At 37.7% G+C, this 24,924-nt stretch overlaps 1 protein-coding gene across 3 annotated transcripts in view; it reads left to right on the plus strand.

The window, feature by feature from the left end:
* Positions 1-5,343: 5,343 nt before the first annotated feature.
* Positions 5,344-24,924, plus strand: part of SUCLA2 (succinate-CoA ligase ADP-forming subunit beta) — a 174,093-nt gene continuing 154,512 nt past the window's right edge. For 2 of the 3 annotated variants that reach the window (XM_057494531.1, XM_036889707.2), the window contains exons 1-4: positions 5,344-5,497; positions 10,376-10,556; positions 20,321-20,420; positions 20,592-20,754. In XM_057494531.1, the coding sequence (XP_057350514.1) occupies positions 5,408-5,497; positions 10,376-10,556; positions 20,321-20,420; positions 20,592-20,754 (534 nt within the window). In that variant the 5' untranslated portion in view covers positions 5,344-5,407. Of the gene's footprint in view, positions 5,551-10,375; positions 10,557-20,320; positions 20,421-20,591; positions 20,755-24,924 lie in introns of all 3 variants that reach the window. The other variant, XM_036889708.2, reaches the window with a different exon arrangement.

Below are 24,924 nucleotides of genomic sequence, written 5' to 3' on the forward strand. Positions count from 1 at the left end.
CTGTTTACCTCCGTGAGGGGTCTCACAGCTGTTTCCCAGGGGGTTAGTGCTCCCAGAGTTCCCTGGAATTTCCAGCTGCTGTACTGTGACCCAGGATGCTTCCTTCCAGCTGTGCGGTCCCTGTCCCTTTAAGACTTTCAAAAAGCACTCGCTTTTCTTTGTCCCAGGAGCGCCTGCTGCAGGACTTGCTCACAGGTCATATACTGTCCTGCTCCCCTAATTCCAGCACCCTGTTCATGCACTGTGTGTCTGTGCTCTGGTGTGGATGGCTAGGGCTGGGTGTTCAGCAGTCCTGGGCTCCCTCTCCCTCCCCACTCTGACTCCTCTCCTCCCGCCGGGAGCCAGGGTGAGGGGCGCTCGGGTCCCGCCGGGCCGGGGCTTGTATCTTACCCCTTTCACCAGGCGCTTGGTTCTTGCCAGTGTGGATGTAGTCTGGCTGTTGTCCTGTGTCTTCTAGTCTCTCTTTTAGGGATAGTTGTATTTGTTTTATTTTCAAAAATATATATGTTTTTGGGAGGAGATTCCCACTGTCCTACTCATGCCGTCATCTTGGCTCCCTGTATTGATTCTTTACAATTATGCAGCACTGCTGAAATTACCAGACATAATTTAGTTTGAAGCCTTATAATTCCTTTAGTTCGCAACTAATTTTGCCCTAAAATAGATATTCTGGGCTTGTGAGGAATTTAGAAGCGGCATAGTATTTTTCTAAAAGTTCAAAGTCATATATATTCCATATATAAAATGCAGATATGTGGTAATATACAATGAAGAAAAAACAAGTCTACCTACCAGCCAGAGATAACTACTGTTAACATTATGTGGCATTTCTTTCCAGTCCTACTCGTAAGACACCACTGGAAAATTAGTCAACATCTTATCTAATTATTATAAAACATGGAATAAAATTAATTAGGGCCTGAATTTCCACTTTTGAATTCAGGTGAACACAGTTATACCCTCTTTTCTAACAAAATCTCTTTCTTGTTCCATTTTTCCTTCCCTCATTCTATCTCCCTCCCCCCCTCTCTCTCCTATTTCAGCTTCTGCTCAGCTTCTACTGTAGTGGAGAACTCACCTTGGAAGGAGGCCTCCTGGGGTACATTGTATTTCTGGAACAACTTTGGAAATTAGGGGGCAAGGGCAATTTGCAAAGCTTCTCTTGAGGGCATAGGCTTTCAATTTCCTTTGTGCTCTAGGTCCACCTTATTTCCACTAATAGAGGTTTAAAATGTCACTGTTTTTCTAGCCCACTTTCCTTTCATATTACAACTCTAGTGACAGATTCCCATTTTTAACAAATCTATTTCAAGGACTTTGCTGTCTGCTAGGGACATAGTGCTGGACCCTGAGGATACAACAGTTTACAAGACATCTAGTCCCTGCCTTCATGCAGCTTTCAGTGTAGTAATAAAACAACCTTAGAGAACAGCTAACTTCAGGTTTCTCTGAAATGAATATTCATTTATTTTACTGTACCCTTGGCTAATCTGTAATCAACCTTTCTCTACCATCCCTTCCTTATTGTAACTGAAATCTGTCTCTGGTATCAGTACTTTCCCAGCCAAGGTCACAGCTAGCCTGGAAGATACATTTAACAAGTATGGAAGAACATAGCACAAGGACTTTGTTTTCTTCTATCATCCCAGGATAATGTCAATTACGTATTTTGGACATACATCATACATCAATATGTATACATATCAGTAAATGTTCATTGAATAATTCAATGAATTGATAGATGAAATTAATCTAAAGCTAGTCAGCTAGTTAGCCAGGCACATGGATAATTTCCAGATGGTTGAATTGAATGTAAATATCAAATTTCAGTCAAAAAGTTTTATCTTGAAACTAATTGGTAAACATTGTTTTTATTTATCTTTTTATTATCTGATCAAGAATTTTATAAAGTTTATTCTGATAAATATCAGAACTTCATCATGGCATTACAAAATCTGGGGTGTACACATTATAACCCAAGTGTGTGTGATCCAAACATTGTGAAAAATTTTCAAGAAATTGTTTGCTGCCATCCCCAGGACTTGTTCACAGAATTTATGCATCAAATAAAACAGAAGTATCATTTCTGTAGCAAACCTATAGAGAATAGTATATGCCTGAATTAATTGGGCATCTTTTCTGTTATCTTTTGGAAGGTGTATCTTACCTGATAGATGAATCAATTTGGTTCCTGAACAGCTGATTTGAATTGGCATTTGAATATAAGACCATTCAGACTTTATATATTTAATTTTAATTATTGTAGATTGACCTGTAGAACTCTAATACATTTGAATAATAAACTATAAATGTGATTTATGGAATAATTATACATATTATAGGTAACTGATGTACCAAAAGGAAAGAAAAAGATAAACAACTCAATAAAAAATGGACAAATGAGGTCTGCTGAACTTTTACTGGAATGTGGGAAATCAGCATTGTGCCTAAATCCTTGTTCTAAATGGGCCTTTAAATTGTTCCTTTGCTTAGGAACACTTGTCTAAAATAGCTCCATAAGACAGTTCCATCTGGTTTTCGGATTTGAAATTCACCTCATTAAGGTGGAGGAGGGTGTCCCTTTGGTTACAAGCCATGTTCGCTGGCCGTGTACTGTTTGGCCCATAGCACCCCAAATGAATGACACAGAAGTAAGGGAAAAGTATCCGATGTCCACTCTATCTTCCACGAATAGCAAGAATGCCAGCTGGTGTGAGCTGCAACTTCCTGGCCTGGGTCCTGAGAAGCATTAAGAATTCCAAGTGAGGTAAGGTTACAATCTTGTAAGTATGGAGGCTAAATACAGAAAACAACTAAACCATCAATCCTCAGACTTTTTGGTCTCAGGATCCTTTCATATCCTTAAAGTTGCTGAAGATCCTAAAGAGCTTTTGTTTATGTGGTTCTGTCTATCAGTACTTACCATTTTAATTTTAATTTAACTGAGAAAATTTTATTTTACTTTAAAAATAACTATAATAGCCTGCTACATGTTAACAAACAAAATGCTTTTTTATGAAAAATAATTATTTCCAAAACATTAGTGAGAAGAGAGCATTTTTTTACAACTTTGTAAATCTCTTTTTAATGTCTGGCTTAATAGAAGAGAGCAAGATTCTTACATCTGCTTCTGCATTCAGTTGGTTGTAATATGTGTTCTTCCTGAAGTGTATGAAGAAAATATTCACAGATAAATAGTTGGGGAAGCGGGGGATATTGTATTGGCCTTTTCAGATAATTACAGATATTTGTCTTTGGCAGTATACCAAGACTCAGCAAGTGGTAGTTTCTTACAGATTTTGCCAATGTGGAATCAATGAACTTTCCCCTTACTTTGAAATCCATTGGTCTACTGTGAATATTGAATGAATCTTTACTCATGCATGATTTTGTACCTGCATATATTGATTATTTGAAAAAAGTATTGGTTCACTGAGTTATGTGACCATTCCAAATATTAACATATTCATTCTCTTTTTATATATACACATCCTATTGGTTCTATTTTTCTGGAGAACCCTAACTAATATAACATCTACATTTATTCCTGTATGTATCTCTACATATTTGAAAACCAAGAGTTTACATCAATACTTCATTCCAATCAAGAGAAAACTCTTTCATATTTTAACTCCTTTTTTGATGCAAAGAAACCTGACTCCCACTAATCTTAATATGTTTACTTATTTGCCCAATTCCCCTTACAAGTTTTCGATAGATGGCAGAATATATTTTGCCAGTTTTCCAACAGAATAGGTAAAGTGTCCTGACGATGCAGTCGCTTCCCTTTCTAACTCTCACAAGGGGTTGTATAAACATAGGGTGGTCCTGGCTCCACCTCAGGGGAGATGTTCTGTGAGAGCAGTGGGAAGCTGCCAGGGGTTAGGACATATCATTGGAGATTTTAAAAGCTGAGTCATGGAAAGTGATAATAATGGTTATAGCTTGTGTTTGCATAACATTTTAAGGTGTTTTCACGTGCTTATCTTACCTTTACTATTTCTTAGTAAGTTATTATTGTAGAATAATGCCAGGTGGTCAGGGCATTCATTATTTGTGCAATTGTGGTAGGCTCAGTAATGGCCCTCTGAAAGCTGCCCATGGTCCTAATCCCTGGAACCTGTGAATGTTACCTTATATGGCAAAATAGGGCTTTGCAGACATGGTTAAACTAAAGATCTTGAGATAGGGAGATTATCCCAGATTATGGTAGAATATGTACATAAACTCTAAATGTATATGTACCCTTAGAAGAAGGAATATTTGACACAGGAGTTGGAAAAGATAAGAAACAAATTTTCTCCTAAAGCTTCCAGAGGGGTGTGGCCCTGCTGACACCTTGGATATGGTCCACTGGTAATGATTTTGGATTTATGGCCTCCAGATTTGAAAGAGAATAGATTTCTGTTGTTTTAAAGCCACCAAGTTTGTGGCCAATTTGTTAAAGCAGTTATTGGAAACAAATACACCCACTTTTAGAAACATGGAGCCTGAAACCTAGAGGATAAATGATTTGCTTAAGACCATACAGTTAGCAGGTAGAACTAGCATTCAATCCAGGTCTATTGACTTTAAATCCACTGGCTGCCTCTTTCCTTTACTGAGCCCTTCCTCTCCAGTGAAGGAGACAGTATAGCAGAAAAATAAGACAAGACCGGCTATCATCCTTGAGTGCTTATTAGAAACACTAGGGTAACTTTCACAAAATTCCCCTTTAGGCCCTACCCCAAACAACTGAACTAGACTCTTTGGTAGGGGGCCCAAGCAAAGGTGTTTCTAGAAGCCCTTCAGACAATTCTGGGTACAGCTAGGTGTGCAGAGCAAAACAGGAGCTCAGGCATTGCCCAGTGGTCAATTTTTTGACGGGGCACACGTCGTCTCAGGGTTTTCAATGCTGCCGGTGTGCATCTGATTGACCTAGAGAATCCGAAGAAATACAGATGTTCTGTCTCCACTCCTCAGATGAGGTCTGGTGAAGGTATCTTTCAAAAGCTGCCCAGGTGATTCTGGTGTGCCATCTGGATTGGTAACTAGTGACTGACCGTGTTCTTTTTGTTTTATTCGCTGCTGTATCAAAGCAGTGCTTGGCACAAAGCAGATATTGAGCACTTCTTTGCATGAATCCCATCTCACGCATGAGGCAACTGAGGCCCCGAAGCTCACACAGGTGGCGGCGCTGGTCATCTCTCCATGACATTTCACTCGGAAATGTTCAGGCTGCTTTCTGGAAGGGATACTGAGGCCGTGGTGCCGAGTTCTAAAGAGCAAAGCGTGCCGGGCGCCGGCGAGCCCGGCCACGGGGTTAGGCGGGGGTGGGGCCGGCGCTGGTGCGCCTGCAGCCGCACCGCCCGGGCCCGGCGTCTCTGCGCCTGCGCGCGGCGCCGAGGGGACGGGGTCGGACTCAGAAATGGCGGCCTCCGTGCTCTACAGCCGTCTGCGGGCCGCCGCCACCCTTAGGAGCCACCGGTCCCGGACGGCGCTGCGGGCCGCCGCCCAGGTATGGCGGCCCAGCCCGCTCTCGCTTCGAGAGTCGGCAGGAGAAAGGGCGAGGTGGGAGACCCGGCTCCTGCGGGCGAGGTGTGAGGGGACTTGAGGCCCGGCTCGGGGTCACTCGCAGTCGGTGACATTGCTGACATGGGGTGCCTCGCCGGGCCCGCGGGCAGCTTGTCCGGGAGCGCTGCTCGCCAGGACTGCGAGCAGGCCCACGTTCGCGCCGCTCTGCTCGGGCCCTTATCCGCGGGGAGCCCGGCGCCCCGGCTGTTGAGCTCACCCAGTTTCCAAGGGGGCGTTGGGACCTGGGGTGGGAGGTGAGGGGCCCAGACAGTTTGAGCTGCCGACCCCGCGTCCGGCGCGGTGCGGCCCCGGTGGCTTCCGCGGCCGCTCTTTGGGGAAGGGGAATGCCCTTCACGTGTGCTTCTGTGTGTCTTGGGAGCTGTCATAGATGGGAATGACTTCCAAGAAGCAGCAGTGCTCGCCGACGGGCTTTTCTGGGACGAGGCAGGGGAGTTTTCCACTTTCTCCAAGTAGTGGTGTACTGCTCTGTTCGTTAATAGTGGTAATAAGATGATGTTTACCAGCTACCAATGGGGAAGTAAGAAAATTGGCTTTTGGATCTCTTCATTTAAGGATAGACCATAGCATGATAGTTACAGGTTTTTTGTTTTTGGAGTTTTCACTGTATACTAGGTACTGTGCTAGGCGTTTTGCATGTAGTCTTTCACCAGACTTTTCTGCAACACTGCAAGGTATCTTTAATATCTGCATCGGTGATGAAGGAACTAAGAGAATTAGTAATTTGGGCTAGGTCAGGGAGCAGGTAAGGTCAGAGCTGAGGTTTAATTCCAGAACTGTTTGGCTCCAAAGCCTGTGTGCTTGGATCTGCTCCACAGTTTTTTCGGAGTATAAGAATTGGTCCATTCTTTTTAATGTTGACACCAAGAAACTTGGGAAAGGACATGGTTGGCTTCATAATTCCAGAGTTTCAGGTTATGTTCTGAAACTACCTTCTAAGATATGACAAATGAATTGATTTAGACCTATTTTTTTTCTTTTTAAAGGTATTCATTCTTTCAGCCTAGATGTAGCGAATTCCATGAATATGCCTCTTAATAGAAGTGATTTTTTTGATCTTAAACTTCCTTCTTGTGAGTCTTAAAGGGTGTGTCAAGTTTTTAGAAAATGAGGATGTGGTGAACAAATACGTTTTCATCCTAATCATAATCTTTATCCTTTTGGAAATTCATTTAAAAGCCTTTGTCTCTTGAAAATGCCTGATATATTTATTGTCTTGTAACATCTTTTCTCTTCCACCCTCGCGTTAATTGAGTTGTAGAGTTTGGAAGGGTCTTAGTCTAACTCCTTGCTTTCGTAGATGAAAACACACAGTTGTGGGACCTTAGGAAACTTGTTCAAAGTCACACATTGAGTTTAGCAAATTCTCTTAAACATTTTGTTTAGTTCTCTGACCCCCCTTCTAGTTTCCCTGTATCTTATATCTAGTATATATATTTGATAAAAATAGTTCAAGTTACAAGAAGATAAAATATTTTCTTTATTGTTGTGAATCACACTCCCCAGCAACTATATTTTAACACTTTTGAATAAGTATTATTTAAACTAGGTATGTGATTGCACAGGTATTGGGTAGGGATTTGGCCATGAATTCATGGCATTTTAGCAGTAATCTAAGTGATGTCAAGAAAGATAAATTCTTAAATATGGGCATCTTTGTGATTATGAAGGAATTTGTATCAGCAGCATAATTTAAAGCTGTTGATATTTCAGGTTACAACTTCTAGTGGTGCCAGCAAAGAATTATGAAAATACTTCAGATATTAAAACCCTTAAAGTGGTATAAAAGCTACCAGTGATACCTTATGAGTATGACTATTTCTTTGTAAATACGGGTATTTGAAAGAAACCGTAAAAAATATACTTAAAGAGTTTTGTGTCATGGGTTTAACCTGAACTTTTTTTGGAAAAATTTCATACTGATAGAAATGTTCTAACAATAGTACAGTGAACATATATTGCCTTCTATGAAATTTAACATTTACCACATGTGCTTTATCTTTAAAAAATTATATGCATGTGCATATACATATGTTTATATACGTATGGATGTATGTATAAGATTACATTCACTTATTTTTGCTGAGCCATTTGAGAGTAAGTGCAGGTACTTTACCCCTGTATATTTCAGTATGTCTTTTAAGAATAAGGACATTCTCCTAAGTAACTACAATATAGTTACTAAACTTAGGAAATTTAACATTGTTTAACGCTATATCTAATGTGTAGTTCAAATGATTTCCCCAGTTGTCCCCAAAGTATTTTTTAGGTTTTTTTCCAAACTGGGATTAGACCTCTGTAGTGCTTTTTTTCTTTCAAGTCTGTCCAGCTAACTAGGTGCTACCTAGTGACTCTACGATTGCTCTTATATATGCTGTGTATATTTTTATACATGTCTGAACTCTGTATTCCTTCCTTATCCTCCCCTTATTTTTATTACTATTTTGAGGTATAATTTACATAAAGTGTACAACTTATAGGTGGCCAGGTTAATTTTTATGCATGTATATATCTGTGTAGCCACCATTCAGTTCAAGATATATAATGTTTTAAGTTCTCAGAAGGCACCCAGGGCCTGACTGTCCTTATCAATACTCCCTAACAGAAAATAACTACTACTTTTGACTTCTGTCACCGTACATAAATTCTGACTGATTTTAAACTGTGTAAACAGAAATCATGTAAGTTTGTATTCTTGTGCCTGGCTTCTTTCCTTCAAAATTATGTTTGTGAGATTAATCTATTGGTCTATGGGCAATAGTTCTTTTATTTTTTTTAATTGCACTATAGTATCCTGTTATATAAACATGCCATAATTATCCATTCCGTTGATAGGTAATTGGGTCCTTCCCATTTTTTTTTTTTGATATTATGAATAAGCTTATGAACATTCTTACATGTGATTTTTGGTAGATGAAACACTCATTTCTGTTGGGTATATACCCATGAGTGGGATTTCAAAAGGTAGGTGTATATCGAATAGTTTGGGAAGTTGCTGGCTTTTAATATTGAAGTGACACTAAATAAGGGAGTTGAGCTACCCTAGTGAAATGTTATCCAGGATTTTAGTTTACCAGATGAACCAGAAATAAGTTGCTACTTCATGTGATTGACTTCGTAGACTAGTGGTTCTCAAACTGTAGGGTGCTTTAAGAATCACCGAATGACTTCTTATGAATTCAGATTTCCTTAGGCCCAGTTCAGAGATTCTGATTTTGTTGACAAGAGTGGGGCCCCAGAATCCGCATTTTTAGAAGCATCCAGGTAATCTTGATGCAAACGGTGTATGAATCCCCTTTAAGAAACAGATTGTTTTATAAGACTCCTTTAAATTCAATTCTTATGATACTGTGTTGCATATGATCTATATTTCAGTGTTCTGCATTCTATGTGAAGAAAAAGGAAATGTATGGGTAATATCTAAATGTGTAATTCCAGTACAGTCTTCCCAGTCTTTCATAGCACTTAATTTGTTCTACATATTGCCATGTAAAGTTGTTAGGATTGAGGAATTTGGAAAAAGGGAGGGAGGTGTTTTTGTGAGTTGCTTTGGTGGTTTAAGACTAGGCTGTAACTTGGTGGAGCTTTGGGACCAATAGATGTTAGAGATCTTACTGCTAGGCATCCTTCCTTCAACAATTCTCATTGTCATGGCCCTGATGAGGAAGCTGAAAGACAAGCTCTCATACTCCTTTCTCTTTCAGCTGTGATTTAGAAGCTGGCATCAGGACCTCTCGTTTCTGCTTCCTACTTATTTAATTTTGAAAGAGTAATTCTGACTCAGCTCTATTCAGGAACATTTTAGTTGAGGAAACTCTTCCACTGTATAAAATAGTACTTTCTCTTATACTCTATTTTCTCTCTTTTTACTCTTTTTACCGCCATTTGGCATGATAATGTTTGTTTGTTATCTGTGTCTCCCCCAGCCCCCAGTACCAAACATTAGAATATAAACTTTAGGTATAAAGATTTTGTTGGGTGTGCTACTGTATTTCTAGTGTCTAGGTGCTCAATAAATATTCGATTAAATGAATAAATGTTCTGTATAGATTGAAAAAGGGAAGAGTTTGTGGCTGGCAGTGCCTTCTTGGAAGCTTTTGCAGTCTGGTTATGAAGGGCAAACACCTGAATTGGGTCTGTGAGAGGTACCAGTTAGGGGAATCAATTAGAAGGAATCCATTAAAGATATTGCAGATTTGCAGGCTATGAAATGGACAGTTTCATGTAGGAAGTCTACTGGAGAGTGGTCTTTGTTTGGATCAGTTACCTGAGGGAGAGTGAAGGAAGGAGGACCAAGTAGCAGGACAAGCAGAATGGCGGTGCAGATGCGTAGGGGTCTCCAACACTCCTGTGGGACATCTGGAACTAGGGTGGTCCTTCTGCATTGTCCCAAAGGCAGTGCGCCAGGTGATCTGTTAAGTGCTGGAGGAATGGTGGAGAGAGATTGGGAAAGGTTTTTGGTTTGTTGGAAAAGATGAGATTGATGTTAGATCAGAATTTGGCGTTGAAGTAGAAATACTCTCTAGGTCATTAGAGATATGGTATAAAAGATAAGGATCAGACATGATGAGGTAATAGTTAAAACCACAAGGGTAAAATTTGATATTTAGGTAGTAGATTAGCATTTAGGTTATAATTTAGGTACTCTTGAGTATTATGTTTTGATGATTTAATGTGACAGTTTTATTATTTTATTAACAGTTATGAAGAACCAAGTACTGTATATAAGCAAAGTATTTAGAAAAGGTGTTTTTAATAACTTTCAAATCATTGTCATATATAAATGTGTCTACAATTTCTCTAGGTTTTGGGAAGTTCTGGATTGTTTAACAACCATGGACTCCAAACACAGCAGCCACAGCAAAGGCATCTCTCACTCCATGAGTACATGAGCATGGGATTGCTGCAAGAAGCTGGTGTCTCTATTCCCAAAGGACATGTGGCAAAGTCACCAGATGAAGCTTATGCAATTGCCAAAAAATTAGGTACTAAATCAAGAATAACTTGTGCCACTTTGACATGGGAACTCTGATAAGATGTGAACTTTACTTTTGGTTTAATAACAACTTTAGGTTTTATTTTATTTAAAACAATAAATTTAATTTACTCAGAAGATGGAACTTTATGATTGTTGACATTCTAAAGTTTTGAGATTACTATAAGCTCCTGTAGTGCTAGTAACTTAAGAATCACTTATATTGGTGTTAGGAAGCTGAAGTCTTGTTTTCAGTTTGAATATAATTATGGGGAAGGAAGTTCTGTTTAATCATTTGTAGCTTAAAAAGGTAGTGCTTGTGATGATTCTTCAGGGAAATAGTGAAGGAAATCTTAGCTGCCAATGTGGCTGTAAAGAGTTCTAATATACCACCTGCCTTCCCTTGCTTGCTTTGGATAGGAAAAATTTGGAACCAAAGGGGGAAAAAAAGAAGGTGAGCATTAGAATGTAAGCTCCACGAGAGCAGGGTTTCTTTGTCTCATGTGCATTAATATATCCCAGACTGATTCTTAGCATGGGGAGTTGTTAGCATGGGACTAGCACCATTGATCCTTACAGTTGCTGACTACTGAAGCAGCCCTGGCCTCTTCCCCAGTATTCTCTACAAATTCTATCATTTCCTATGTTTGCCATGATTTGAAAAAGTTGGAAAGTGCTGTCCTTGAAGACAAGTTTATCTGTTGTGAATAACTGAAGTAAGGATGTGAGAATGGTTGAAAGAAATTTAATTCTAATTTTCTTTATGGACTGTTTTACTCATATATATTTTTAATGGTAGATCTTTGGTAGACAGCTAATTAATTCTGTTGCTCTTTATTGCCCAGAATAATATCCTTTAGGCTGGGGAAAAAGTTTCTTCCATTTTTGTTCTAATTTTTGGAAGAACTGTAAAAGCTATGCTTCATAGAATTTTAAAAGAAGAAACCTTAGTACATAGCTAAGATACAAATACATATAATTTTCCTGTTGCCCTAAATAGAATTGCATTGGTATTGGCTTTCCATGTTTAAAATTACACATAATGTAATCATTTTGCTGCTTGAAAATTATTCAACTTAGTGAAATTTATGTTGCCCGACTAATCTGTTTTTATTGTTGGCCTTTTTTAAAGTGAATTTTAATTGCTATATTCTAAATTTCATTAATAATAATGCTTACATTTGCTACATATTTTTAAAAATTGCTTAAAACAACATAAGTTTATTCTCATATTTCTTGAGGTCAGAAGTCAAATGATTCTTAAATCTCATCTTTTTTCTTTTTTACTTTCTGTCTACACATGATGTGGAAAAGTTGGGAAGTGCTGTCTTTGAAGACAGGTTTTATCTGTTGTGAATAATTCTATGAAGCATAGCTTTTACAGTTCCTCCAAAAATTTGTCTCAGGGTATTTTATGATTTTAGAAGTCAAATGATTCTTCAATCTCATCTTTTTCTTTTTTAACCTTTTGATTCCCTTGATCCATTTTTCCTATCCCTAACCCCCATCTCTAGCAACCACCAGTCTGTTTTCTGTATCTATGAGCTTAATTTTTTCCCTCCAATTCCACATATAATAGAGATAATGTGGAATTTATCTTTTTCTGTCTGACTTATCTCATTTAGTCTTTGAGGTCCATTTTTGTTGTTACAAATGGCAAGATTTCATTCTTTTTTTATGGCTGAATAATATTCCATTTTGTTTGGCTGTCTCTATTTATCTATCTATCTATCCCTGGAATAAATCCCACTTGATCATGATGTGTGATCCTTTTTACATACGGTCTAATTTGCTTTGCTAATATTTTGTTGAGGATTTTTTGCATCTGTGTTCATCAGGGATAGTGGCCTAATTTTCTTTTCTTGTGGCATCCTCATCTGGGTTTGGTATCAGTAATGCTTGCCAAAATGAATTTGGCAGTGTTCCCTCCCCTTCTATTTTTTTGGAAGAGTTTGAGAGGAATTGGTGTTAATTCTTCTTTGAATGTTTGCTACAATTCACCAAACGTTGGTGAAATCATCTGGTTCTGAACATTTGTTGGGAGGATTTTGATTCAGTCTCCTTGCTAGTAATCAATCTGTTCAGATTTTCTTATTCTTTATGATTCAGTCTTGATAAGTTGTTAATTTCTAGGAATTTAACCATTTCTTCTAATTTCTTCAATTTGTTGGTGTTTAACTGTTCATAGTCTCCTTTGATTGAATTTCTGTGGTTTCAGTTGTATCTCATTCATTTCTAATTGTATTTGAGTCCTTCCCTTTTTTTCTTGGTGAGTCTAACTGAGGTTTGTCAATTTTTAACTTTTCAAAGAACCAACTCATAGTTTATTTGATCTCTGTTGTCTTTTTAGATTCTACTTCATTTATTTCTACTCTAGTCTTTGTATTTCCTTCCTTCTACTAAATTTGGGCTTTGTTTGTTCTTTTTAGGTCTTTGAGATATACAGTTAGGTTGTCTGAGACTTTTCCTATTTCTTGAGGTAGGCATTTATTGCTATTAAGTTCCCTCTTAGAACTGCTTGTGCCTCATCTAGTAAATTTTGGCGTGTTGTATTTCTTTTTTGATTTGTCTCAAGGTATTTTTTGATTTCTTTTTTGATTTTTTTCTTTGACCCCTTGGTGGTTTTGTAGCATGTTAATTTCTACATATTTGTGAATTCTTTCCTTCTTGTAATTGATTTCTAGATTCATACCATTGTGGTTAGAAAAGATGCTTGGTATGATTTCAGTCTTTTTAAATTTATTAAGACCTGTTTTTGGCTTAACACACGAGTGCTCCTAGAGAATGCTTATGTGCTTTTGAGAAGGATATATATTCTGTTGGTTTTGTTTGGAATGTTCTGTATATATCTGTTAAGTCCATCTGGTCTAATGCATTGCTTAAGGCCAATGTTTCCTTATTTTCTGTCTGGATGATCTATCCATTGATATAAGTGGGGTATTAAGTATTATAGTCCCTTACTGTCATTGTATTGCTGTCTGTTTCCCCCTTTAAGTCTGTTAATATTTGGTTTATATATTTAGGTGCTCTTATGTTGAGTGCATAGATATTTACAAATGTTAGTACTGTTGTTGGATCAACCCCTTTAGCATTATATAACACCCTTCTTTGTCTCTTCTTATACTCTTTAAGTGGATTTTGTCTGATACAATTATAGCTACCCCAGTTTTCTTTAGGTTTCCATTTGCTTAGATTATCTTTTTCCATCCCCTCACTTTAACTTTGTGTGTGCCCTTGTATGTAAAATGAGTCTTTTGTAGGCAGCATGTAGATAGGTCTTGTGGTTTTTTATCTGTTGATTGAAGAATTTAGTCCTAGTATTTAGGATTCTAGTACAGTTAAGATGAAATTTCTATCAGGTTGAATAAACATATGCAAAGATTGCTATCAGTGAACCTGGAGAGAGGTTTCTAATGGCATACAATAGGATTTTGCATTCTTTTTTCTCCTTTCCATTGTTTTATTAGATGTATATGAAGAATGCTTAGAACATTTGTAAATGAATAAAGGTAGGAGGGATGGTGAATATATATTTTTATTTATTTTTTATTTTTTATTTTTTATTATTTTTATTTTGGTATCATTAATCTACAATTACATGAAAAACATTATGTTTACTAGGCTCCCCCCTTCACCAAGTCCCCCCCACATACCTCTTCACAGTCACTGTCCATCTGCATAGTAAGACACTGTAAAATCACTACTTGTCTTCTCTGTGTTGCACAGCCCTCCTGTGCCCCCCACGCACTATACATGCTAATCGTAATGCCCCCTTTCTTTTTCCCGACCCTTATCCCTCCCTTCCCACCCATCCTCCCCAGTCCCTTTCCCTTTGGTAACTGTTAGTCCATTCTTGGGTTCTGTGCTTCTGCTGCTGTTTTGTTCCTTCAGTTTTCCTTTGTTCTTATACTCCACATATGAGTGAAATCATTTGGTATTTGTCTTTCTCCGCTTGGAGTATTTCACTGAGCATAATACCCTCTAGCTCCATCCATGTTGTTGCAAATGGTAGGATCTGTTTTTTTCTTATGGCTGCGTAATATTCCATTGTGTATATGTACCACATCTTCTTTATCCATTCATCTAGTGACAGACATTTAGGTTGCTTCCATATCTTGGCTATTGTAAATAGTGCAGCGATAAACATAGGGGTGCATCTGTCTTTTTCAAACTGGAGTGCTGCATTCTTAGGGTAAATTCCTAGAAGTGGAATTCCTGGGTCAAATGGTATTTCTATTTTGAGCATTCTGAGGAACCTCCATACTGCTTTCCACAATGGTTGAACTAATTTACATTCCCACCAGCAGTGTAGGAGGGTTCTCCTTTCTCCACAACCTTGCCAACATTCATTGTTGTTGGTCTTTTCGATGATGGCGATCCTTACTGGTGTGAGGTGATATGTCATTGTGGTTTTAATTTGCATTTCTCTGATGATTAGTGATGTGGAGCATCTTTTCATGTGTCTGTTGGCCATCTGGATTTCTTCTTTGAGAACTGTCTATTCAGCTCCTCTGCCCATTTTTTAATTGGATTATTTGTTTTTTGTTTGTTGAGGCGTGTGAGCTCTTTATATATTTTGGATGTCAATCCTTTATCAGATCTGTCATTTATGAATATGTTCTCCCATACTGTAGGATACCTTTTTGTTCTATTGATGGTGTCCTTTGCTGTACAGAAGCTTTTTAGCTTGATATAGTCCCACTTGTTCATTTTTGCCTTTGTTTCCCTTGCCCGGGGAAATATGTTCATGAAGAAGTCACTCATGTTTATGTCCATGAGAATTTTGCCTATGTTTTTTTTCTAAGAGTTTTATGGTTTCATGACTTACATTCAGGTCTTTGATCCATTAGTAGTTTACTTTTGTGTATGGGGTTAGACAGTGATCATCTGTTGAAGAGACTGTCATTTCCCCATTGTATGCCATGGCTCCTTTATCATATATTAATTGGCCGCATATGTTTGGGTTAATGTCTGGAGTCTCTATTCTGTTCCACTGGTCTGTGGCTCTGTTCTTGTGCCAGTACCAAATTGTCTTGATTACTGTGGCTTTGTAGTAGAGCTTGAAGTTGGGGAGTGAGATCCCCCCCACTTTATTCTTCCTTCTCAGGATTGCTTTGGCTATTCGGGGTCTTTGGCAGTTCCATATGAATTTTTGAACTATTTGTTCCAATTCATTGAAGAATGCTGTTGGTAATTTTATAGGGATTGCATCGAATCTGTATATTGCTTTGGGCAGGATGGCCATTTTGACGATATTAATTCTTCCTAGCCAGGAGCATGGGATGAGTTTCCATTTGTTAGTGACCTCTTTAATTTCTCTTAAGAGTGTTTTGTAGTTTTCAGGGTATAGGTCTTTCACTTCCTTGGTTAGGTTTATTCCTAGGTATTTTATTCTTTTTGATGCTCTTGTGAATGGAATTGTTTTCCTGATTTCTCTCTTATTAGTTCATTGTTAGTGTATAGGAAAGCTACAGATTTCTGTGTGTTAATATTGTATCCTGCAACTTTGCTGAATTCCGATATTAGTTCTATTAGTTTTGCAGTGGAGTCTTTCAGGTTTTTTATGTACAATATCATGTCATCTGCAAATAGTGACAGTTTGACTTCTTCTTTACCAATCTGGATTCCTTGTATTTCTTTGTTTTGTCTGATTGCTGTGGCTAGGACCTCCAGTACTACGTTGAATAACAGTGGGGAGAGTGGGCATCCCTGTCTTGTTCCCCATCTCAGAGGAAAAGCTTTCAGCCTCTCGCTGTTCAGTATGATGTTAGCTGTGGGTTTATCATATATGGCCTTTATTATGTTGAGGTACTTGCTCTCTATGCCCATTTTGTTGAGAGTTTTTATCATGAATGGATGTTGAATTTTGTGAAATGCTTTTTCAGCATCTATGGAGATGATCATGTGGTTTTTGTCCTTCTTTTTGTTGATGTGGTGGATGATGTTGATGGATTTTTGAATGTTGTACCATCCTTGCATCCCTGGGATGAATCCCACTTGGTCATGGTATATGATCCTCTTGATGTATTTTTGAATTCGGCTTGCTAATATCTTGTTGAGTATTTTTGCATCTACGTTCATCAGGGATATTGTTCTGTATTTTCCTTTTTTGATGGGGTCTTTGCCTGGTTTTGGTATTAGGGTGATGTTGGCTTCATAGAATGAGTTTGGGAGTATTCCCTCCTCTTCTATTTTTGGAAAACTTTAAGGAGAATGGGTGTTATGTCTTCTCTGTATGTCTGATAAAATTCTGAAGTAAATCCATCTGGCCCGGGGATTTTGTTCTTGAGTAGTTTTTTGATTACCGATTCAATTTCATTGCTGGTAATTGGTGGATGTTGAATATATTTTAAAGACAACCTTAGGGTCCAGAAATGACCTTGTCTGACTAAAGCAAAGGGCCAGATCTAGTAAGACTGTAAGCTGTATTAGGGCAGGAAAGGTCTCTTTTGCTCATTGTTGTATCTACAGCTCCAGCACAATATCTGGTATGTAGATGTAACTGTTGAACGAGTTAATGGAGTTGAATAAAATCTTTGTTTCAAATCAGTTGTCTTCAAATTTATCTTCTAATTCTTCTCCCTGTCTTGATTTGATAAGACTGTATTTCATTAAATTTTTGTTTTGGCTTTTCTTTTGATGTGAAGGGCTTTTTTAGAAGGAACTTTTGAAGACTCATCTCTGCCCTTAAAAGAGTTTATATTCCTAAAGAAAGGAAGTTGACACTTGGGGGGAGGAGTCTTGAGTCTTACACAATTAAAAAAAAAAATAGAGCTTTATTACTCTTACTTAAAAGTTCAGTATGTTAAATTCTCAGTTTAATGTTAGGAAAGTTTGAATTTAGCCCAACAAAGCACCAGTTTAATTATTTGCCATTTTTTATATTACATTTATACTTTTGAATTACATTTACCCTCTGGATATAAATGAATATTTCTGCAGTACTAGAAAACCATGACATCACAGGTAACCAAAAACAGGTAAAATGACTAATTGCTTCTCCTTTTAGTTTGGCTGTGAACTCTCTTAATTTTCCATAGTCCCTGAGGCTAACTGTTATCTACTCAGTAAGAAAATTATTGTTAGTTCTAAGGAAATTTCTAAGTTTTCTCTAATTTTCATCTAATACTAGTTTTTACTTGGGAAAGTTGGGTACTGTGGCAGACTGATAAGGGTCTGTCTTATATAAACAAGGCACTTCTTATTGACTTGAGTTGCAGGGCTCAGTATTTCCCATTCTCTGTTTTTTCAAGAGCAGTGGAAAATCTAGATTTATAAGAATTCTCTCCATTTTTAAGTATTCTTTTATTCAACATCTACAAAATATGTGATAGGGAGCCTCCCGGGAGCTTATAAAATTTATAAATCATCAGATTTATAATAAATAAAGAAATAAAGATTCTGCTCTCCTAGAGATTGTATTCTAGTGAGGGAGCAAAACAATAAATGATAAACATGAGAGATTATAAATTATGTTTGAAGGTGATAAATTCTATAGAAAAAAAATAGAGCAGGGGAAGAGTGGTTGTCACAGATGGGCAGGTTGTAGTATTTAATAGGATGATCAGGGTAAACCTAATGGACAATGTGAAACATAAAGAAAAACTTAGGAGAGAATGAAGACCTTTCCAAAAGGATATAGTTTTCTCCCGCTGTCTGAAAGTAGAATGTTCGTATGAAACAGTTGATAAGCTGACATGGCATAAAACAAAGAAGCAAGCAATTACCATTAATTTATATGGGAAAAATCTTTAGCATTGCTAGACCCAAAAAATAACCTCTTTTAGGCTTTTCTGATGCCTTCGGACGTATGCTGCTTACATGGATGTACACAATAAATGGAGATAAAGCACAGATGTTCACTGACAGAGTTCAAAGCAGTGGTGGCTTGATGCTGTGATGCTGAGTGTAGTTCCTGGGGAAGGAGCTTGGCAGTGCCACCCTTGCTGTTTGGGATGTGTACTGTCTTTCTAATGGTTCACTACAAAACTAATGCTGAATGCTATTTTTTGCTTTTTGCCTTTTTTCTTAAAACGAAAATCCTGTATGGCTTTCTTTTGGTTGGTGCAAGCAGGTTCTAATGTAGGTCTCTTGTGAAAATGAAGTGGCATAAGGTAAACTTTGGAAAAGTTGGGGATCCCTTTACCTGGCTGGATTCAGAGTATTCTGGGCAGGAGAAGCCTTATAGCCAAGTCTTGAAGTCAGGAGTGTGCTGGGAACAGTGGAGACTAGTGTAGCTGGAGTTGGGAATGAACAGTGAGGAGGGCATAGGAGATACAAAGGGTAAGGGTACTGGGGGTTTATGTAGGGTCTTGTAGGCCATTGTAAGTACTGTGGCTTTTGTTCTAAATGAAATGGTCATTCAGTGATGTGTGAGGATAGAGGAGTGATGTGCTCCCTTTGACTGCTGCTTTGAGCATATTATGTTAGGGACAAAGGTAATCTAGGTGAGATATAATGGTGGCTGGGACCAGGGTCCAAACTGGAGGTGATGAGGAGTGGTCAAGATTCTGGATGAATTTTGAAAATGGAATCAGTATGATTTCCTGACTGATTGGATGTGGGACATGAGAAAGAAGAGTTTAATTTTTAAACAGTGCCTTGACTGAGTCATAGGGCTATCTTTTGACTTATTGCCTACATATCTGATATAGACTCATTTACATCATTAACTATCTAAACCTTCTTTTGTGATAATTGTGTGTAAGTATAAACTGTAGGTTATTACTTATTTGTTTGATCATAAACTGAATTTGTTACCTCCTTGGTATGGTTGGTTTATCTGATAAGGTGGGAATCCCCATGCATTCTGCATGGTATACACATTATGGGATGAGTTTTCCCCAGTAGTAGAGTACCCGTCTTCAGCCCATTCAAATACAAGTTCATGGAGGTGTTGTTATATCACAGGGACTGCTTTGTTCTAGGGATATAACAAGACAGTGTCCTTAACCCTGACTTTAAAGGTGAATTATTTTGCCATGATACAACATTGGTGTCGCACTGCTAGTGTGGGCAAAATGCTAGAGAGGCACAATGAGGAGCCTCTGAAATCCTGCCTTTCTGGGGAGACAGAGAATACTCCTCTTAGAGGTATGACACTGGATCACGGTGAGTAGTACCTGGACTAAACAGCTTGTTTGCTGATTTTTTCCATCAAATTAGAGGAGGTTAAAAGAGATGGATCAGTCTACTTATTAAAGAACAATTCAGAGTATTTATTAAAAAAATATTAGTAAGACTTATATCTTTAATCTTTTGATAAACGTACCTTAACTATTGATAAAACTCATCAAAACTGTACAGCTCAAGATTATATATTAACAGGTCTTTCTGTTAATGGGACTGTGTAAGTTGGTGTATATATACTGGCACTTTCCCCTAAGTCATGGTATATTTCTGCTCACTGTAGCATTTATCACTCACATTTTCATAGGTCATGTGAATCGAAGGGAAGGGAAGTGTTAGGAAGACATTTAAGTCTCAATTTTGTACTTTCAATACTCCAAAGTGTCAAATGAAATTATTTTCAGAATACTTTAAGAAATAGTTTAATATGAGTGACTAATTTTTTAAAGTTGTGGATCTTTAGATGATAGATGTTTTAATATTCTAACCTAGAAAGTCTACACACAGAATACCTTATTTTTTGATATTGTGGAAAAATTAGACTTTGCTACCTTTAATAACACTGCTTAATGTGTATGCTTAGTAACAATATTGTCTTACATGCTGCTCCATGCTTCTTATCTAATAGAAGTGTTTTTCTTCTAGGTTCAAAAGATGTTGTGATAAAGGCACAGGTTTTAGCTGGTGGTAGAGGAAAAGGAACATTTGAAAGTGGCCTCAAAGGAGGAGTGAAGATAGTTTTCTCGTAAGTCATGTTGTTTAAAGAAAAACACATACATTGTAAAGGGTGCCTCTTACTATTAATTGATGGAAATACTGAGATTTAAATGTAGTAAGATAAGATTTTGGCTATCATGTGCTTTTGTTTTTCTCATTTGGAGGAGAAAAGGATTTGAGTTCTTTTTTCTTATTTCAGTCCAGAAGAAGCAAAAGCTGTTTCCTCACAAATGATTGGGAAAAAGTTGTTTACGAAGCAAACAGGAGAAAAGGGCAGAATATGCAATCAAGTATTGGTTTGTGAGCGAAGATATCCTAGGAGAGAATACTACTTTGCAATAACAATGGAAAGGTCATTTCAAGTGAGTAATTGTAGACACGATACATGTAGGATGATTTTATTACATTGAAGTTCAAAAGTCGATTATAATTTCTATTTGTATGAGAAAGATTAAAATTATCCATGATCTATGTATATGTTATGATCATAATTTTATTTCTTTGTCATTTTAAACAGTTTGCTTAATGCTATAAAATGTAATATATCATATTGTGGTAATAAAGGCTATAGGCAAAACCCTGCTGAAATAAAATCCAGAGGACTTGCGAATTGTTAATTTGCTAAGAGCCGGTTAAATTATCTCTGATTCTTCTCTACATGCCAGAGACTGAGAAAATAATTTCTAACAGAGTAAAATAATCTAACCAAAGAGAAAGTTTCTGAACCTTTCAAGGGAATATGCATCCCTGGGTTAATCTTTTTTCTTTTTTGACCTCTTGATATTTTTTATAGTTTGGGGTTTTTTTCACCAGATGATTTGGTACTTGGTAAGTTGAAGTATGCCCATCAATAGCAAACAATATGATTCTAAGGAACGTCAACCCTAGCTCTGCTCTCTTTTCTTCATAGGACTTAAAATGTTAGCAGTGAACTCTAGGCATCAGGCAAAGAGAAAAATCCTTTCGTAGACCTGTTGCTTGGAGAGAGGATTGATAATTATTTTATACTATAGTTGTCTGGCTTTTTGAGTCTGTTGGTTAAGTTTTAGGAGCTGCATCTGTGTGGTAACTTGTTTGTCTTTTGAAGCAAGCTGGGTACACATTTGGAAGCTCTGGTAAGAATTTGATTTAAAACATTACTAAATCCACAATTAGTAATATAATAAAAATTTCAAGGGTCATAAAAATAGTTTTCTTATATAAAATAGCTTTTTAAAAAATAGGTGCTTTTCTTTATTCTGATTTTTTCCCCTTATGGTTAGTTAAATCTTCTAGTAATATTTGAGTGATATTATAAAGTGTTCTTTGTAACTTTTAATTTTTATAAGAAAGATTTCTTAAGGTATAACACTAGATGGTAGTAAAAACTCACTTAAGATATAAGATAAAAATATTGTTCTATTCATAGATGATGTTTTTACTTCTACAGGTTTCTCTATGTGGTAGAATTTAATTTTGTAAGTTATTTTAGAAATCCTATGATAGTAACCTTATCTATTATATGTATTTGTAAAAAATGATAGCTTTTGCACATTCACTTATTTCACTACATTATCTTTTCCTTTTTGTTGATCTTATATATCAGTATCAATCATTTTGTTATGTTTTTACATTTTGTTATAGCCAGAAACAAGGTTTCTATGCCTAGATAATTTGAGTTATGAGTCCTGTAACGTTGCACATTCACAGTAGCTTATCTTGATGGGAGTAAATGTAGCAAACTATTTGTTTTTAAAGATATGAATATAACAGACTGAATATATATATGTATATTTTATCTATCTATCTATCTATCTATCTATCTATCTATCTATCTATCTATCTATCATCTATCTATCTATCTATCTATCTATCTATCTATCTATCTATCTAATCTATCTATCTATCTATCTATCTATCTAATCTATCTATCCATCCATCCATCCATCCTTTGGTGTCATTAATATAAAATTCCATGAGCAGCATTGTGGTTACTAGATTCCCCCCATTATCAAGTCCCCACCACATACCCCATTACAGTCACTGTCCATCAGCTTAGTAAGATGCTACAGAGTCACTACTTGTCTTCTCTGTGCTATACTGCCTTCCCCATGCCCCCCCCACATTACATGCGCTAATCATAGTACCCCTTTTTCCCCTTATCCCTCCCTTCCCACCCATCCTCCCCAGTCCCTTTCCTTTTCATAACTGTTAGTCCATTCTCAGGTCCTGTGAGTCTGTTGCTGTTTTGTTCCTTCAGTTTTTGCTTTGTTTTATACTCTGCAAATGAGTGAAATCATTTGGTACTTGTCCATCTCCACCTGGCTTATTTCACTTAGCATAATACCCTCTAGCTCCATCCATGTTGTTGCAAATGGTAGGATCTGTTTTCTTCTTATGGCTGAACACACTGAATATATTTTATTAAAGATATATTAAAGCATTAAGGACAAGGATCAAATTTGAGTTAATTTTAAGAACTTTAATTTTTAGAGAACTATTTTGAGTCTTATTAAGGAAAAAAAATGTATTTCATTTGCAAAAGGAATACATATTTGTAATAATTCAGACTAAAAATTTGGTAGTACTGGTAAAACCACTTGGCCAAAGACATAGTGTTCTGTGATGCAGTCACAGTAGATCAATATGCAGTTGGTTGATGTTAGTTTTGGGGTTATAGTGAACTTTTTTGGGAAGTCCTGTGGACAGGTCCCTATAAAACAACAAAAGATCAGTTTGCTATTTCAAAAGAAAAGAGCATATTTGACTGATTTAAAGTCTTATTCATGAGAGTTAACAGATCATTAAAAATTGCTTTTGTTGCTTATCTGTTTTTAGGAGATGAGTCATAGGCTCTATTAGTCTTCTTTAGTATGTATCACAACAGGAATCCAGGGCAGATATCTTACCATATCGTTGGTATGACAAAAAAGTCAGTTTAAGTACCTATTCTTTGTTTTGGCATTTTTGAAAGTGCAGATTTCTTAACATTTGCCCAGTGCCTGTTGTGTACTTTTGGGTTGAGACAGATCTAATTTAACAAATCATATTTGCTACTTTAATTTGCTTTTCTAGTAAAACATTGCAATCTGCAGTAAATGTATATTTAAGTCAGTTTTTTTACTTTGTCTGGAGTAGATATAAAATGTGCTTGTAAGAATTCAAAATTCATTTTCCATACTTTAATTTTTTTTTAAAGAGGCCTTTATTTTGTTAAGTGGTCTCTTTGTCATATAATTTTAAATTCAAATCTAAGGCAAAACTTTTTGTTATACCAACAAGAGAAGAGGAATTTAGGTTAAGAAAGTGAAAATATCATTATTAATTTACTTTAAATTATAGTTATTTGCAAGAACTAAATTTGTTCTGAAAGGTTACGACTAACATGTAAAAGTTAAAACCAAATCATTTAAAACAAGAGGCGGAGCCAAGATGGCGGCCTGAGTAGAGCAGCGGAAATCTCCCAAAACCACACATATTTTTGAAAATAAAATAAATACAACTCTTCCTACAAGAGAGACCAGAAGACACAGGACAACATCCAGACCACATCCACACCCGCGAGAACCCAGCGCCTCACGAAGGGGGTGAGATACAAGCCCCGGCCCCGCGGGAGCCGAGCGCCCCTCCCCCCAGCTCCCGGCGGGAGGAGAGGAGTCGGAGCGGGAGGGAGACGGAGCCCAGGACTGCCGAACACCCAGCCCCCGCCATCCGGGCCAGAGCGCAGACACAGTGCATGCGTGGGGTGCTGGATACTAGGGAAACAGGACAGTAAGACCTGTGAGTGGGTCCCTGCAGCCGGTGCCCCTGGGACAAAGAAAAGCGAGTGCTTTTTGAAACTCTTAAAGGGACAGGGACCCCACAGCTGGATGGAAGCATCCCGGGACACTTAGCCCAGCAGCTGGGAATCCCAGGGAACTCGGGGCACCCTAACCCCCTGGACAGCAGGGCAGCTCGGAGGCCCCTCACAGAGATAAACAGCCTCCCGGCTGTTTCCCCTCCAACACGGCTCCGCCATATTGGATCAGGAGCCCAAGGCAGGCCACACCCACAGCAAACGCGTAGCTAAACTCCATAGCAGCCGGGCAAGAATCAGAATCCCTGTCTGCACGCAGCTTCCTAGCACAAGCCGCTAGAGGTCGCTGTTCTCCCAGGAGAGGAGGGCCACAAACCAACAAGAAGGGACATTCTCCCAGCCATCACTTGTGCCAGCTCCGCAAACTATCTCTATTGCCATGAAATGGCAGAAAAATTTGATACAGACCAAAATCACAACCCCTGAGAAGGAGATAGACCTAACCAGGCTTCCTGAAAAAGAATTCAAAATAAAAATCATAAACATGCTGATGGAGCTGCAGAGAAATATACAAGAGCTAAGGGATGACGTCTGGAGGGAGATTACAGAAGTGAAACAATCTCTGGAAGGATTTATAAGCAGAATGGATAAGATGCAAGAGGCCATTGATGGAATAGAAACCAGAGAACAGGAACGCATAGAAGCTGATGCAGAGAGAGATAAAAGGATCTCCAGGAATGAAACAATACTAAGAGAA

The sequence above is a fragment of the Manis pentadactyla genome, chromosome 17 (genome assembly GCF_030020395.1).
Source record: "Manis pentadactyla isolate mManPen7 chromosome 17, mManPen7.hap1, whole genome shotgun sequence".
In the NCBI taxonomy this organism is placed as follows: Eukaryota; Metazoa; Chordata; class Mammalia; order Pholidota; family Manidae; genus Manis; species Manis pentadactyla.